Source organism: Trachemys scripta, chromosome 6 (genome assembly GCF_013100865.1).
Source record: "Trachemys scripta elegans isolate TJP31775 chromosome 6, CAS_Tse_1.0, whole genome shotgun sequence".
NCBI lineage: Eukaryota > Metazoa > Chordata > Testudines > Emydidae > Trachemys > Trachemys scripta.
This window is the reverse complement of record NC_048303.1, coordinates 126,306,768-126,324,405: the sequence shown is the minus strand read 5'-3', so window position 1 is coordinate 126,324,405 and position 17,638 is coordinate 126,306,768. Positions and strand designations below refer to the sequence as shown.

General features: G+C 42.3%; 1 protein-coding gene across 3 annotated transcripts in view; it reads right to left on the bottom strand.

Annotated features, from left to right (window-relative positions):
* SLC44A1 (solute carrier family 44 member 1) overlaps positions 1–17,638 on the bottom strand; it is a 101,006-nt gene that overhangs the window by 61,697 nt on the left and 21,671 nt on the right. For 2 of the 3 annotated variants that reach the window (XM_034773111.1, XM_034773113.1), the window contains exons 2-3: positions 4,198–4,287; positions 1,284–1,426 (exon numbers count right to left, since the gene is read on the bottom strand). In XM_034773111.1, the coding sequence (XP_034629002.1) occupies positions 1,284–1,426; positions 4,198–4,287 (233 nt within the window). Of the gene's footprint in view, positions 1–1,283; positions 1,427–4,197; positions 4,288–17,375; positions 17,395–17,638 lie in introns of those variants that run through there. The other variant, XM_034773112.1, reaches the window with a different exon arrangement.

Below are 17,638 nucleotides of genomic sequence, written 5' to 3'. Positions count from 1 at the left end.
TAGATTTGAGGACACAACGTTCTTGGATATAAAAAATCCGATTGATTAGTGAGAAAGTGGTCCAATGCAGTCACACATCCCGCTCATCTACTTTTTGAAATAGGACAAGCTGCTTGTGAAATGAGTAGCAGATTGCCAATTCAAACATCAGGTGATTTTCTAGGATAATTACCAGCCTTACAAAAAAGGACCTGGAGGCTAATTAGGAAATTTATGAACTTTGAATTAACACCTGGCCTGGATTGTAAGCCCACTCTTTATATCTTTCAGTCCAAGACGCTGCTCATCCCTTTGAACGTTTCAAAGTTAACATCAGAAAAGATGAAATCAGTTTTAAAGAGTTTACAAAAATATTAAATTCAATACTATGTACTGCTCAATTCCCTAAATAAAACATGCAATTTTTACCCCACAGAAAAATTTAAAACATGTCCTTATTCCATTAAATAAAGGGCAAGTATTTATGTTTGGTTTCCAAGGGATGAATGTCACTTGATGCCCAAGCATTAAACTAGGCCTACAACTTTTACAGATTTACGTCAATAAATTGTTTCACTGTCACTAGATTTTATTTAACCAACTCAGATTACTTCAGAAGAAGTGATGGCATTTCCTAACTATTCACATTAAATTACTCTTCCAAATGAAGATGCCAAGAAAACTCCAATACTATCCCCAAATAATCAAACCTTCAATCAAGCATCCTTACAAAACGATCTGCATGTATTGAGTGGTTTGTTAGTCTAAAGACAGGTGAACCAAGACTATTCCAGAAGTTAATAAGGTCTTTTAGTTTTTCATTATCGTTTGGTGCAGTCCTATTTCAAACTTCATTAGTTATAGTCTCAATACAGTGCAGTAGTGTTGATTTACAAGCTAAAGGGATATTTTGCTTTCTAAAGTCCTCTGAATTGTTCAGAGGGGTTTCTTGGCTTTCCTCATTCAACCCTGGAACATTTGAAAATGTTGGTCAGTCTGTAAAGCCCCAATGTACCAAACGGCTGAACGCAACAATCGAACTATATAATGAGATGCCAAGAAGAAAGCGATACTCCAGATTACTTTGTTTGTATACATATTACAAATTCCACAATGCACATTCACAAATGCAGGCTACTGGTTGTTAGAGAAAGCTTTAAGCAAGAGAAATTCAGGCAAGGACTCGATAGGAAAAATTAAACACATTAACTAAAAGAGAGTCAGAATATTTATTGTAATCTACTTCCAACGGAGAACAGACTCTGGTTCAATCATCCACTAGTTTGGAAAAGGCATATACTCACTTCTTTTGTGTGAGGTCTAAACCACTATTGACTATTCCATCCACCTTTACATTCTTCTGTCCACAGATATTTCCATAACTGTCATATCCTGAAACCAATCTCGCAGCTGCTCCAGTAGCTATTGAAAAGCCACAAATAAAACCCTGGGGAAAAAAAAAATAGATAAAAGGTTTCAATGGCAACTGTGTCAGGAACACAGTTTAACAATGCTCTCCTTGGAGCTGGTCACGAGGGAAGGGTCAGTTGTAATTCATTTATTTCAGAGCAGGGGAGTCCAATTTTTTGCACCCTTCTTTGAAATTCCTTCCATTTAAAAGGGAAAAGTCTAAGTCAATCGAGAAAGAACCACTGTGGGGAACAACAGACAGTTGTGAATTTAAATGCAAACACTAATTTAAAATATGATTCAGATGCGCTAAAAATTATTTATTAGCTGAACAGGCTCAGCAATGTGCTAGGTGCTTTTACAAGAGACAGGCATAAAACAAAGTTCCTGAGGGGAACTGCTCACAATCTAGGCAGATAGCACACAATTATAAAGGGGAGGGGGGGCAGGGAAGGAGAGCAACACATGCAGCATGACTAGTGAAGTTTGGGATACATCTTGTTAATTTCCAGATAGTTCGGGTATTTTGGTTTGCAAGATTTTTCAAACATCTTGTTAACACTTCTGAGGGAAAGAAGGTCTATTTGGAGTAAGTGCATTTTAAGGAGAAGGGGAGGCAGGGCAGACCAGGCAAGACATTTCAGATATAGGGGACAAATGGAAGAAAAAGAAACATAAATAACAGTGGAAGCATACAAAAGGAGCAGCTAGGAGCAGCATGGTGGAGCAAAGGGGGGAAAAAGGGCCTTAGAGAAGAGAGACCCAGGTCTCACTGGGCTATAGACTGACTTTCAAAGAGCATAAATCGGATATTAAAGGGAAAGTTTGGGGGTCAGGAGGAAATGCAGAGAGGCCACTGTAAGGAGGTCATGCCTGGAAGCATCAATTATCTCTTTACAACTAATTAGGTTGGCAAGATCCTGGGCAGAGAAAAATAGTCCTTATGCTGTCTCGCCAAGTGTCCAGTGATGCCAGAGGAAGAAGATAAGAGGGGTAAGCCAAAGTTTGAGACTGGTGGGAGAATGAATTTGGGGGGCGGGGGGAGGAGAGGCAAAGGAAACAAGTGCAGAAGAGAGTCTGGAGTTACAAGTGGACACAAGAGAATCAAAAGGCAATTGGAAGGAGGGTGTGGAGGAGTCAAACATTGACAGCCTTAAAGCCTTAGGAAGGCAAGACAGCGCAGTGCTAAGGAGGGACCAATACCTAAGGAGACAAGTTGATTAGAGAGAAATTCCAAATGAAGACCAGGTCACTGTCTTATAGTAAATTAGCTTATTTATAAACTTAACATTGGACAAGTCAAAGCAAAGAAGGAGGAGCAAAAGATTATCACTAGTAATAAGCTGATTTGCAGTTCTTTCTGTCAATTTCATCAATCCATCACCACTCAGGTAAAAGCTCTAATTCCTTTTAATAGAATTTTATGTAGGATAATGCACAGGTTCTTAATGTTTTCCACACTGTGACTTTACATTACAGCAGAGAAGTTTCAGGATCCTCCTCCATCTATTTTAGGATTTTATTCCCATCTAGCCACAAAGTGAGGGAAGGTAGATGTAACCACCTGAACTTATTTGCAACTCCCCAAGGCAGTGATGATATGACAATTGCTCCACACACCGTATTGGTGAGACAAGAAAGCTGTAGGATAGTACACCACACAAAAGGAAAAATTCACAGTTGCAGGTGTGTATGGAATTATATCAGCAGGACACGGCCAACAATAAGACCGGGTAACAGCAAAGAGTGAAATGTAACACAATCTGGGACCTAATTTTCAAAGATGGGCATATGCAACTGTGTGTACCTAATTTGTATAGTCTAATACCCCAAATAAATATACAGAACTAGGCATTTCTGTATTACAAAGTCATTTAAAAATCAAATTTGTCAATGGATTGCAAAAATACCAAAGGGGTGCTAAGTGAAGAGCAAGTTAGCTATGAGCTTGCAGGGCACCATGGTTGTAAAATAAAGCCAGTAAGAGTTTGAGATGCATAGACAGAGAGAATCCTCTCACAAACCAGGGATGTGAAAAAGATAGTTATTCTCTAATTGGCGGTGGGTTGGACATAGAATAATGTAAGCAACCCTCCCTAATTCCATACAAAAAAGGCAAAAACCAAGATACTGAATTTTCACTATGCTGCAATCATTTTTTTGTAATTTGACATTTAACTGCATCATAGCATTTATCAGGAGGAAGCCAAGTGTTTTGGCATCTAGATAAAACACAGTGAGGCTTTGGCACCTGGGACAGCTTGGGAAGAAGGTCTGGACTGTGGAATAAGCGTATTAACTGGATGGCTCTGCTAAAGTTATCAGCAGGGATATCAACAATTTTCAGGTTTACCTTGCCATTTTTATGTTTCAGAACTAACAGCCTATTGAGATTAAGGTAACAGTTCCTTATGCTCAAAGCTATTTTTTCCAAGACATCTACAGGCTTAGGATGATAGCGTTTAAAAAAAAAAAAAAAAGTAGGCCAAGTGTAGCGTGACATCTTCACAACCATGAGGGCTAGAAACTTGTTTTAGAAGTAGTTTAGATTCTGATGCACACAATTCTGTGGCAAAACAGAGTCTACTGCAAATTATGAGACCCTGTGAAAGTACTAGATTTGTGCATTGTGACACTGCTTTAGAAAATCAAGCAAGTTCTTGTTCCGTAACTGATACTTGCCATGCTAAAATACACTAGACATTGACTGACGTTAGCAAATTTCTAATCTCAAAATCTGATTTCTTCACAATGAGTGAAAACTGTCTGTGGCTATGTAACATTTAGAATCTTTCTAATTTTACTCACCATTCCAACACAAAAGAGGATGAATAGCAACAGCCATGGTATATCTGTGCAGCTGCGATCCTCCAGAGGCTTCCACTCTCGTTTGGAGCTCTTGGGTGAGAAAAAGGGATAAAGACAATGGTTACGAAGTCAATTCAATAAAATATGTTCTGCTAATAACAAAGCGCTTTGAAAAGTAGTTTTTAGGGCACTGATATTCATCTGGGTTTATCTTTTGATACTTAAGTTACTTCATCTAGACTGTAAAATGTACACTAATTATTTAAACTACAGTGAGGCTAATGGAACCATTTAACAGACAGTCAAGGTAATGTGTCCAAGGGTAAATGCGATAAGAATCTGAAAAAGAGAGCGAGTAAGAGCAATGCTGAATTCAGAAAGCATTTCACTTATTCATATTTCTGGCTCTAGCACAAGAGGGGAAATAAGCATGGTCACTCAAGGGATCAACAATACTAGCTAGTCACTGTACCCTTCCACAGCTACTGTATGTAGAGTAATCTGCTTTCCAAGAAGGATAAAAGGATAAGCTTTTCACAAACTCGTCAGTTTTAAACACCTCCATGGCAGGATTAACAGCATAGTACAGACAGAAAGAATGTAATATGTAGCTGTCTAAGGAACAGTTTTTTAATCTGCCTAGAAAAGGCAGTTGTGGAGTTCTGCAATTCAGGCAAGTCATGTCAACTTACTAGAAGGAAGGAGTCTAGAATTAAGTTAAAACTCTCAGGAAAGAGATTCTACTGCTGTATCAGGTGACAGAAATACCTCCATGGATAAAAGGCTGGACTATTAACAATTTGCACTATAAAAATGGCTACCCTGCGGCCCTCAAGTGTACATTTCATAAAGTTTGTTCTATTTATACTGGCTCATTATAATTAAAACAATTATGAAGAAGTTTTTAAGCTAGGCTTCTTCCCTAGGAAGCTAGGGGAAGAATGCATATTGACTACAAAGCAAAATTAAGTATAGCACTAGAATTTTGTTCACAGATCAAAATTTTGATTTAGATCCAAGGTTGAAAAAAGTACATCTCATTTTAAAAATAATAAAGTTGCAGAGACAACAAAGCTCTTTCAATAAGTTTCCAGGAACCTACTGCTTGTAGCATCTGCCTACCAAAAGTTTAGGCATTTCACAAAGATCCTTTTAGAGCTATTCTTCCATTCAGTAAGGGCATGGATCACAGAACACAGACTGTAGTCCTGAAGAAGTGTAGAATGGCCTTCTATACCTTTATGGGAGAGCATGAACTGGGATATAAAGAAACAACTAAAGATTACAACTTCTTGTGTAGGATAACCTGCCAAAACCTTAAATTTTCATTATAGGTTCTGGAGTTTGTTGGAGATTCAGATGAGAAATTAGAACAGGAGACTGAACTGCCAACACTGAGCTATTGTAAACTTTGCTGACATTTGCCATCTTCAGCATCTAGTTTTGCAGACTGATCAAAAGCAGAAAGTCTGCAGTATGTGGCTGTTGTATTACTAGCTAAAATGTGTTAGTAAGATGTTTTTTGGTATTCAAGACTCATCTTTAGCTTGATTTGCAAACACAAATACCCTTTACAAATAAAGTTATTAGAAAACTACAAACGAGATACAATGAATGAAAAACTGCATCTTCCTCATCCTCTGCATTCAAATTGCACATCCTGTTTGAAATGAAGTTTCATGACAATGGTATCTGTTAATATTTTTAAAGACTTTCTGTATTTGTCCAGGCTGTGCGTGAGTCCTCTAATCAGTGGCTGTTGACAGGAAAATAAAAGAACATCTCTTGGGAAATCACTGCCTCCCATGAGAGGAGCTGGCTGGGTGACCCCACTCAGTCTGGGCTGGCATAGAGGGGACTTGGAAGAAATTTAAGTTTCCAGATAAGAACTCCAGCAGACCCAGACTCTGGGAACTGCAACCTCTGGAATTTGGCTCCAGATCAGGAACCAGAAAGATACCTTATAAAGGACATCCTGCAGCATGGACTTGGCTTTTGAAGTTAGCATCCACAGAGGCTGCCCACATCAACTCTAGTGCCATGAAACTGTAAGGATACCCATCTCTCTCTCTGCTGAAAAGTTAAAGGCTGCTCTTGTGGAGTGAGCCACGAACCTCTTTACTCCAAACACTACATTCTCTTTCTTCATACGTCACTCCCAATAACACAAAGCCTTAAAAGGCAAGCTGGGGAACCCCACAAGAATAAAATCTGCCTTCTAGTTTCTAGAGTTTTATTCAGTTATGCAAAGTCCTCTTCCCACTGAGCAATAAGTTTCTCTTTATTCTGTGGGACTGGAAGGAATGAGGAGACACATCCCCACCCACATGGACAGATGAAACACTTTGGAGGACACAGGAAAGAGACTGAATTACTGCAAAAAGAACAGGAGTACTTGTGGCACCTTAGAGACTAACGAATTTATTTGAGCAGACTAACACGGCTGCTACTCTGAAATCTGAATTACTGCAGGAGTTCTGACCTGATTAAAAAGCCATGTAGCAATCTGTGAACAATGAGCAAAGTTCCCAAAATCATGGCCAAACAGATTGCCAATAAAAAGGAAGTTTTGAGAAACCTCTCCTAAGATCTTCTTTAAGGCCTTGGCTACACTCGGGAATTCACAGCGCTGCCGCGACTGTATGTACTCCACCTCTCCGAGGGGAGTAGCTTGCAGCGCTGCGAGCGAGCGTGCAGCGCTGCAGGCTCTGATCACACTGGCGCTTTACAGCACTGCGCTGGGGGGGGGAGGGGGCAGCGTTTTCACGCCCCTGAGCGCAGCAAGTTGCAGTGCTGTACTGCACCAATGTAGCCAAGGCCTAAGTGTTCATAACACATGCCTATGAGGTGTTTAGCTGGGTAAGACTTCACTGTCAACTGCTTGAAAGAGATATTCTTACCACTGCCAGATGGCAAGTCAGAAATGCTCTACGGTACTTTGCTTATGTATTATTTATTTCAATGTATAACAATATACACAAAAGTGCCTACCCTCAGCTCTAGGTGCCTCTGCCAAAATTTAAAAATACAATCAGCAAAACGAAAGCCAACAGCTGTTAATATTTCCAAGCCACTGCCACCCCCCAATCTCAATAAAAAACAATCCCATCAACACTCTCCCTCTCCCCAAAAACAGCTTCTATTGTGCCCCTCTCCCCTCAAGAGCCTGGGAAACTGCTAATGGTCCCTACAATGTGAGATTTGGGTTTTCATACAAGGGAGGTGGGAGAGAATAGATTGCAAAGTTGAGGGCCTCTAATGGAAAAACGCTCTGCAAATCGCTCCTTCTCTTCTGTACTGAATGGACTCCAGCACAAGTGCCTCTTGCTGACTGCAACCATGGCAGTAAGACATGGAGCAAGAGTCAGTCTTTCAAGCACTTTGTGGTTCTGTCCCTCAAAAAATGACTTCACCCCAAAAAAAAAAAAAATAAGGTCAGCGTGGTTCCTTGTTAACTGCCTCATTTACTTTTGCATAAAGTCTGCTCTGTTTGCAAATAAGCTGCATTTCCTAAGAGTATGTCTATGCTATGGAGACTCTTCCAGCACAGCCCTGGTGGCTCAGCCCTGAAATGTACATGTGGTGAACACCAACAAAAATGAAATCTTGTAATAGGATTTTTTAAAAGCCATTGGATGTACTTTGGAAGAGCATTGACAAGGATTTGGAATTACTTGTTACCACAGTTACCACAGGTAATCCATTTCATTTGCTAAGTCAGCAGACAGCACCAGAGCCTTCCAGGACAACTGATGCAAAAGCTGCAGACACAATTCTCAGCACTTCCCACAACACACCTTTCAAGATCCATGGGCCCTACACATGCCTATCACAATATGTGGTGTACCTCATTCAGTGCACTAAATGCCCCAACAACAACTGTGTGAGTGCAACCAGACAGTCCTCATGCTCTCAAGAGAGCTCACAGGCAAACAATAAGACAAAAAATACCCTATCACCTGTGGATGAAAACTTTTCACAAAATGATCACCCTACATCTGACCTCTCAGTCCTCATCCTCAAAGGAAACTTGCACAACACTTTCTAAAGACAAACCTGGGAACTTAAATTCATAACTTTGCCAGACTCTAAAAATCATGGACTGAAAAAAAGAGACTGGATTAATGGCTTATTACAACAATCTATAATTAAAGCTGCGAGTTTGTCATGGATTTCGTGACATCTGTGACTTCTGCAGTGGCCGGTGTGGCTGGTCTGGGAGCTGCCTGAGCAGCTCCTGGGCCAGCCGTCCTGGTCGCTGCTGAGGCAGTCTCAGGCCACCACGCTCTCCTCCAGCAGCAGCAGGAGTTTGGGTGTGGAAGGGGACTCAGGGTTGGGGCGCGGGATGGGGCGAGGGCTCAGGGCAGTGCTTACCTTGGGGGGGCTCCCCAGAAGCAGTGACATGTCCCTTCCTCAGCTCCTAGGCGGAGAAGCGGCCAGACAGCTCTGTGCGCTGCCTCCACCCGCAGGCACCGCCCCACAGCTCTCACTGGCCGCGGTTCCTGGTCAATGGGAGCTGTGGAGCCAGCGCTTGGGACAGAGGCAGCACACAGAGCTCCCTGGCCACCCCTCTGCCTAGGAGTTGAGGTAGAGACGTGCGCAGCTTCTGGGGAGCTGTGCAGAGCCAGGTAGGGAGCCTGCCAGCCCCTCCAACCCCTGCATCCCCACCCCCCCCAGCAGGGTCCCAGGCTGTTCCCCCCGGAGCACCCGTTGTGCCCCCAGGACACCCCCCAAAGCAACCATGGCACCCCTGGGCTGCCTCACCCCCAAGATTTAGTCTGGGGTATATAGTACAAGTCATGGACAGGTCACGGGCCGTAAATTTTTGTTTACTGCCTGTGACCTGTCCATGACTTTTACTAAAAAACCCATGACTAAAATGTAGCCTTATCTATAATCCAAACAAGCTCTCCTCCCTCCCCCCCCCACTGCTCTCCACCCCCCTTAACACTCCTCCAGTCATAGGAGGTAAACGGGCCAATTCACCTTAAACGGTCTCTTGAAATAGGTGTTAACTACTTATGCTAAACAATTGTTCTACCTTGTATTTAAGCTGTGACACTAAATCAGGGGTTCTCACAACATATTTTTTTGGTGGCCTCAGTGTGGCCACAAAATCTCCCTGGTGGCCACACTCACACCTTTTCCCTAAAATACTTAATTAACTTTAAGAAAAATAATTAAATATGCACAGATACACACCCAAATCATTGTAATTTATATATGTAGGGTTTTTTGTCAGACTGAATAATAAAAATAATGCTGTGAAACATGATGTGTATATTTGTTAATATTACTTTTCACAGCAAACTTAGTAGCTATCTAGGAAGCTGTGAAAAGTGATATTAACCAACATACAAGTATCACTTTTCACAGCCTTCCAGATAGCTAGTAAGCCCCAGGACCCAGCCCTACATTGTGGGGGGGGGGAAGGGGGTGTCAAAAGAGGAGGCAGCTGGGGCCAGAGGTGATGGTGGGATGGATGAGGGGCCGGGGGAAGCAGTGGGGGCCCAAGGTGATTGGGAGATGGATGTGGGGCGAGGAAGGCAGCAGTGTCCTGGGGCGATGGGGGGCAGGATAGGACTGTCTCCAGAGGCAGTGCAGGGCAGCACATCCAGGAGCAACAGGGAGGGAGGGAGGGACTGATGCGCTGTTCCCCGCACTCCATCACCAGGCTTTCATGCCTGCACAAGAAGTCCCTGGTGGCTGCATTTGAGAAACATTGCTCTAAGTACCTTTCCCAGACCTAAGAAGAGCTCTGTGGAGCTCGAAAGCTTGTCTCTCTCACCAACAGACGCTGGTACAATAAAAGATATTACCTCACCAACCTTGTCTCTCTAAAAGGAAATATGAAAGCCATGATTTTAACAGGTATTTAAAAGGTTACATGGATGAATTAAGTCTGTTTCCATATCTTTACTTATGTCCTGAATTGTGCTAAATCAGGTTTACAGCTCCACAAAAGTGTCAAACAAGACTTCTCATAATCTACATACGAACTCTCAATGTATGTAACAATCATCCTTTGGACGATTAACTACCTGATTTTCAACTCCTCAAAATATCAAGAATAAGATGTGATCCACATTCAGATCTTGTATTTATCTTGAAAAGTGTGTCTTAGTCAACACAAATGATTACGAGCCTTAGCTACTTATGCTCAAACGTCCAAAATATTTACTTTATGGTCATCACAAGGTCTAACACAAATGTTGTGATTGTGTTTCTTCTGTAGTAGGCCTCCACTTTTTGCCTACATCATAACTGAAGCACCATCAAAATTGCAGCTGACAAGCTTTGCTTGCAGCCCTCAATCTGCATTTCTACTGATTTCAGCCTTTTCTATGGACAGATTAAGATTCCTTCAGCATTTGCTGATGCAAGAAGCATACAGACAAGATAAGCAAAAACTGATATTTTTCCTTACCATTTGCCCCACTGTAACAGTTTCCTGTTAAAATGATGGGATGCTGTTGTTATTCTTGTTCTGCTAGCTTACAGAAGGTATTGCCACTGAACAAAGCACGTAACTTGAAGAAGAGCTCTGTGTAAGATAGAAAGCTTGGTCTTCTTCATCTATGAAAGATGGGAGTTTTATTGAGAACTGCTGGTGGATTGGCTGCTGAATTTGCTATTTGATTAGTTGTTCTTTTAATGAATAGCAGAAGTGCCTAGAGCATGAGATGGTTACGGTCATACCTCAGAATTCAAAATAGGAACACAATTTTCTTTGTACAGATGCTTGTAGTTATCACACAGTCATTTTTCTTCATTTTCAACCAACATCTTGCATTAATGTCAATCAATGCTGCTTTTTGTTCTGACTAATTTTTTTCTTGTATTAGCCCCACTTGCAGAATCAAGTAGTGGACCTACAAGTTAGGTCCGTTCAGTGAACACCCAGGAGATAGTGCCAATTTTTTTAAAGGAGTAAACAAAATGACCCAGGTAACTATAGGCTTCAGTCTGACATCAATCCCAGGAAAGAGAAGGGAATGGGTGATGGACTCGATTAATAAAGAATTAAAGGAAGGTAATATAATTAACACAAATCAACATTTGGTTGATAAGGTAATAGTGTTGATGTAATATACTTTGACTTGGTACTGCATGATATTTTGATTAAAAAACTAGACTGACATAAAATTAACATGGCACACATTAAATGGATTAAAAACTGGCTAACTAATAGATCTCAAAATGTAACTGTAAACAGGGAATCATCTTCAAGCAAGTGTGTTTTCAGTGTAGTCCCACAGGGACCTATGCTATTTAACATTTTTATCAATGACCTGGAAGAAAATAAAATCATCACTGACAATTTTTGTGTCATCTGCAAACTTTAAGGGAGTGGCAAATATTGAAGAGGAGAGGTCACTCATTCAGAGTGATCTAGATCGCTTGGTAAAAACTGGACACAAACAAACAATATCCATTTTTGTAGATCTAACTGTAAATGTATACATCTAAGAACAAAGAATGTAGGCCATACTTACAGGATGGGGAGCAGTGACTCTGAAAAAGATTTGGGGGTTGTGGTGGATAATTAGTTGAACATGAGCTCTGTGTATGATGCTGTGGCCAAAAGAGCTAATGCAAACCTGGGATGTATGAACAGGGCATTTTGGGTAGGAGAGGTTATATTACCTCTGTATTTGGCACTGATGCGAACTCTACTGGAATACTATGTCCAGTTCTGGTGCCCACAATACAAGAAGGTTGTTGATAAACTGGACAGGATTTGGAGAAGAACCACGAGAACAATTAAAGGATTAGAAAACATGCCTTACACTGATAAATTCAAGGCGCTCAATCTAGTTTAACAAAGAGCAGGTTAAGGGACGATATGATTACAATCTGTAAGGACCTACATGGGGAATAAGTACTGTATTTAATAATGGGCTCTTCAGTATAGCAGAGAAAGGTATAACATGATCCAATGGCTGGAAGTTGAAGCCAGACAAATTCAGACTGGAAATACGGCATAAATTTTTAACAATGAGAGATATTAACCACTAAAACAATTTACCAAGGGCCGTGGCGCATTCTCCATCACTGACAATTTTTAAATCAAGATTGGATGTTTTTCTAAAAGGTCTGTTTTAGGAATTATTTTGGGGAAGTTCTATGTTATAGAAGAGATCACACTAGATGTCAAAGATTCCAAAGCCAGGACAGACCAATGAATCATTTCTTTAAATTGTTCATTTTGTGCTACATTGACAAGAAAGTTGCCACCCTCATTTGTTAACATCCTGTTCGAGTTTTAATTATTTTGATTGCAGTAGCATCTTCAGGCCCTAGCTCCTATTGTTCTAGGCACCATCCAAACCTAACAGATCCAAGCATAAGATCATAAAAAACCAGATAAATACAATACAAATGGGCAAGATGGCCTAACACCGAGATGACATGCAATTGTCACAGCACACCAACTGCTCAGACACAGTCAAGTGTTTTGTAGGCAAACTGACAGAGGTGAGATCTGAAGAACACCACCACTGACTCTGGAGATTTTTTACAGGTGGCTTCTCTCATGAAGAAGTGGAGACATGAGAGTCAAAGTGCTGGTTAGAAAGATCTGACAAATAAGCAATGCAGGTTGGTATCGCTGTTGCAGTGCAAACAGGGATCAATGTCTCAATTACAGCTGGCTGATTTAGGTTCCTCAGAAGTTCTGGTCTTTTCGAATTTGCTTTGCAGCAGCGTTTGGAATGGAAATAACTGGGGCAGAGATCGCATTTGTCAGAGAGGAGAGAGTTGCAGTATTTGAGACATGAGCGGATGAGAGTTTTCAAAATGTGGAAGGCCAGATCACAGAAATGTTGTGCCTGAAGCAGCGGATTCTGACACTGCCTGGGATAGGTGTATTTAGAGAGAGGACGAAGTCAGAAGACAACACAGATTTATGGGCCTGAGCAATAGGGAGGATTGCAGTTAATGACCACAGCAACTAAGACAGGAGGGAGGCGGAGAGCCGGGAAGGAAAGATTAAGCACTTTGTTTTGGTCACATTGAGTTTAAACTAGCAGCTGGACATCCATAAGGAGATGAAGTGGGGAAGGCAACATTTTAAGATGACAATTATGGTCATGAATGAGAAAGACAGCTCACCAGTCAAGAAGGAAAGTCTTTGCCTTTCGGTTGATTTTTTTGTGTGTGTGTCAAAGACTAACAGAGACTACTAGTGAATGAAGGTGATGTTCAAGTGCTTCTGGGAAACCTAGAACAGGGACTTCATGATCCTCATAGCTACATGTCAATGATAATGGCAACGCATTATTTGAATGATCATATTTAACAGTGATCCAATTGTACTTCAGTAGACTTTGAATGAAACTTTGATATTAAATCTTAAAGAAACTGGAAAAACAGATTTTGTGCACTTTCAGCAATGAACTTTTCTTACACCCTTGCTACTTAACTCGGCAATGTTAATTTTTCTTTAAGAGAGTTACCTGGTTTTGCTTTTTCAGTCTATTCAATTACATATTTCCTACAACCATCTTAAACTTCAGACATGTTGAGCAAGGAAAATTCTGGTCTGGATGTTTGGTAACCCCTAAACACCTAGTCGCAGCAACTGAGCAGCTTTCATGTTCACCACTTTTAGAAAGAGAAACAGGCACCTTGTGAATTCAATATTGAAGACTGAAAAGAAAGAAGCTTTATGCAAACTATGGGATCAGGTGCCCTGCCATCCAGATTTTAGGAAACTCAGGCACCTAACCCCCCCGCCACACACACACACACACACACACACTCTTTAACATTCAATAATAGTTGATCCCACCCATTAGGGATGTGACCTCTCTAGTCACCTGCGACACCACTCACTCCTTTTTCCTGCTAGACTTTGACAGTACTAACATTGTAACTGTTTGCTAATAGATATTATAACCGTGATGTTCTCATCACTCCTTTAAAATTTGTAGAATTGGTGAAATCTTCATTTAGATTTAAATTAGAACCCAATATTTCTAGAATCAAAACCATTTTCAACTACATATGTAAATAATTCAGAAGTAACAAATATTTTAAAACCTGGAGAAATCCATAAATATCAATAAAACCTACTAGGATCTCTCTCACACACCCTGCATTCTCTCTTTTGCATTTATATCCAAATGTTGAACTCAGAATCTGGTTTAGTCCTGTACATAATTTCCCGTTTGAAAGTGATTCTACATGAAGAAGTGATATATACTCATCTCATTTTGCACAGCAATATCAAACCCATTTTAAGTTTTTCCATCCTAAAAACTAATACGACATCAAATTAGAGAGGAACATTTAAATTCAGCAGCGTCAGTTAAGAAACCAAATGAATAATACACTGGAACAATGGGAACATCTGAACTCTGACTGCAAAAAACTGGACAATCTGCAAACAGGAGTTTGAGGATCTATGACCAGATACTAAAATCCTACTTAAACTCTACAGATGACATATCTAGAAAGTACTCTGTTCCAACTATGCTATACAAATGAGAGTATAAATGTTTGTTAACCATGGCTACAACTTCAGAGATCTGGCTTCGTTGTTTTCAAAGGGGCATGATTAGATTAAATTAATTCTTAAACAGATTCCCTTAAATTAAGGTGCTAGTAACTTACGTATTCAAACTGGAAGAATTTTTTAAATGATTTAACCGCTTATGCTTTTTTTTTTTTTTTTTTTTTTTTTTGCACTTTCAGAGTGGATAATGAAAAATGAACTCATTTTATTTTTGTCAGTGTCACTTTGTCCTATATTAACAAGCTGTTGCAAAGTCTGGGCTGCAAATATTGCAAGAAATTTTTATTCATTTAATAAAAGGCAGTTTCTACTGGAAGTGTTTTATGAAGTCTTTGGGGACATTTCTACTGATGCTAGGCTTTGTAAAAGATTATTTACAAAACCTCAACCTTAGCATCAAGTTCACCCAAGTGTAGGGTTACCACATTTAAAAAATAAAAAAAGAGGACGCTCCACAGGCCCTGGCCCCGCCCCAACTCCACCCCGGCCCCGCCCCAACTCCACCCCTACTCCGCCCATTCCCCAAAGTCCCCGCCCTACACTCCCCCTCCTCCCTCCCAGCCACGCGAAAAAGGCTGCCCAAGCACTACCGGCTTCACGGTTTGCCGAGCAGCCGCCAGACCCTGCGCCCCCGGCCGGCACTTCCCCAGCACAGCTGGAGCCCGGGAGGGGAAGAGCCCAGCCGGGGGCGCAGGGTCTGGAGGCTGCCCGGCAAACCCGTGAAGCCGGTAGCGCTCAGGCTTTGGGCAGCCCCTATGCCTCCGGACCCTGCGTCCCCAGCCGGGCACTTTCCCTCCCAGGCTCTGGCTGCTCTGCTCCTCCCCTGACTCTTTGGCTCTGTTTAAGAGCCAAGCTGCCCGAGCCAGTGCTACCGGCTTCGGGCAGCCCCCTTGCCTCCAGACCCTGCGCCGCCGGAGCTGAGCAGCTGGAGCCCGGGAAGGGAAGTGCCCGGCCGGCAGCTGGGGTCCGGAGACACGGGGGCTGCCCGAAGCCGAAGTCTGAGTCAGGGGAGGAGCAGAGGAGCCGCGGGAGAGGAAGTGCCCGTCCAGTATTTTTCCCGGACATGTTCAGCTTTTTGGCAATTCCCCCCGGACGGGGGTTTGATTGCGGAAAAACCGGACGTATCGGTAACCCTACGTGACTGGTGCCCGGGGCCGGGGGCGCAGCTCCAGCCCCAGGGGGACGCAAATCCAGACAGTGCCGGCTCCCCGCAACGCGCTGGCGTCCACAACCCCCGGGGGCGCCCCCCAGCCCTGCGATGGCTGCCGAGCGGTGCCCAGAGACACCCCCCACCCAAAGGACAGGGGCTCGCGCCCCTCCTCCCCCGACGGCTTGCTGCCTCACGGGGCAGGTTGGTCGCGTCGCAGGGGCCTCTGGGAGTTGTAGTTCTTGGCCGCTCCCCTCTCCCGGCTCTCCCTGGAGCGTGAGGCCCGGCCGGACTACAGCCCCCAGCATGCCCTGGGCAAGAGCCGAGTGTCGCACCAAGATGATGTCACAGCGGGCGACCCACACACACAGATTCGGAGATCCTATCCTCCCTATTTCCCCGGACATGTCCGGCTTTTTGGCAATTCCCCCCGGACGGGGATTTGGGGACCAAAAAGCTGGACATGTCCAGGGAAATCCGGACGTATGGTAACCCTACCCAAGTGGATCCCCTTTAAATCAACTATTGTTCGGTGACCTTGATCCAGCAACCTGCTTCAAAGCATGGAAAAGTGTGACTAAATTCAGGAGAGCAAATGGGAATGACCACAGTTGGGGCAGTCTTCATACTGTATTTGCAGCTCCGGGGATTCAGGAATGATGGCACAGCTATTTATCTACACAAGTGCAGACAGCCACGATGCGGACAGTACTGACATGCAGGGCTTGAAAACTCTACTTGCCCAGGATGGGTAAGAATTTTTCCTGGTTTACTGCCATCAAGTTCTGCAGAATCTAAGTTTACGAAGTCAAGCCCTTATGGTTCTAAAGAAAACTTCCACATTCAAACAGAGATTTCAATGATGAAATGATGTCTTACCAAGTCTGCAGAGACAGTTCCAGTGCCACCATCACCACTTGTGTGAAAAATGGGACAGACATGATGAAGCCTGATTCACCCTAATGGTGGCATTTTTTGTTTGTCTGGTTTTGGGTGGATGAAAGCCACTCTTTTTAGGAGTGTGCCATGGGGGTGCAGGGAAATCTGTTACTTCCATCTTCTGGAGTAGGAAACATGTCCATTCCTTGGAACAGAATTCCAACCAACCCAGCAATGGGCCAAGCATGTGTGGAGAGTCCCTACCAATACCACTCCAACACTCCAGACAAGTGTTAAATGTAAGCTCCCATATGATGAGTTAAAGAAAATAACCTTTGCTTGACATACATTTGACACAAAATTAATTTTTAAAGTATGATCAATGTGTTTCATATGAATCATTTGTAAAAGCAATGCTATGGTTTATCAGCAGTTTAATAATTTATGTAACATTTACCAGCTCAGGTCTAAAGAAAAAAAATCTACTAGCCCATCCTTTACCTTGATGCATTGCCATTATAAAAAAAGACAAGTAAAATATTACTGTGGTTATCAAAAATCTCTCTCTTACAAACATTTTACATTGTAGAATCATGTAGGGTCTGTGCAGCACAAGTGTATTCTCCAACCCACCATAAGGCACGACAATCCATTTCACGAGGCATTGCCATCTCTGCATCTATTGCTGCTCTAAATTTTCATACATCCTCCTTTTAATAAAAGAAAGTTAGCATTAGTAAGGTTCTTCTTCCACAAGTGAGCATGGATTTCCCACACTGCTCTAAACAGCAATAGGAGGTTGACGTACTGATTCTAGGTATCTACAATTTAGATCCTCGGTTACAGCAAGAGTAGTAGCCAGTTTCTCTCCTTGCATTATGAATATTAGGTTGCAG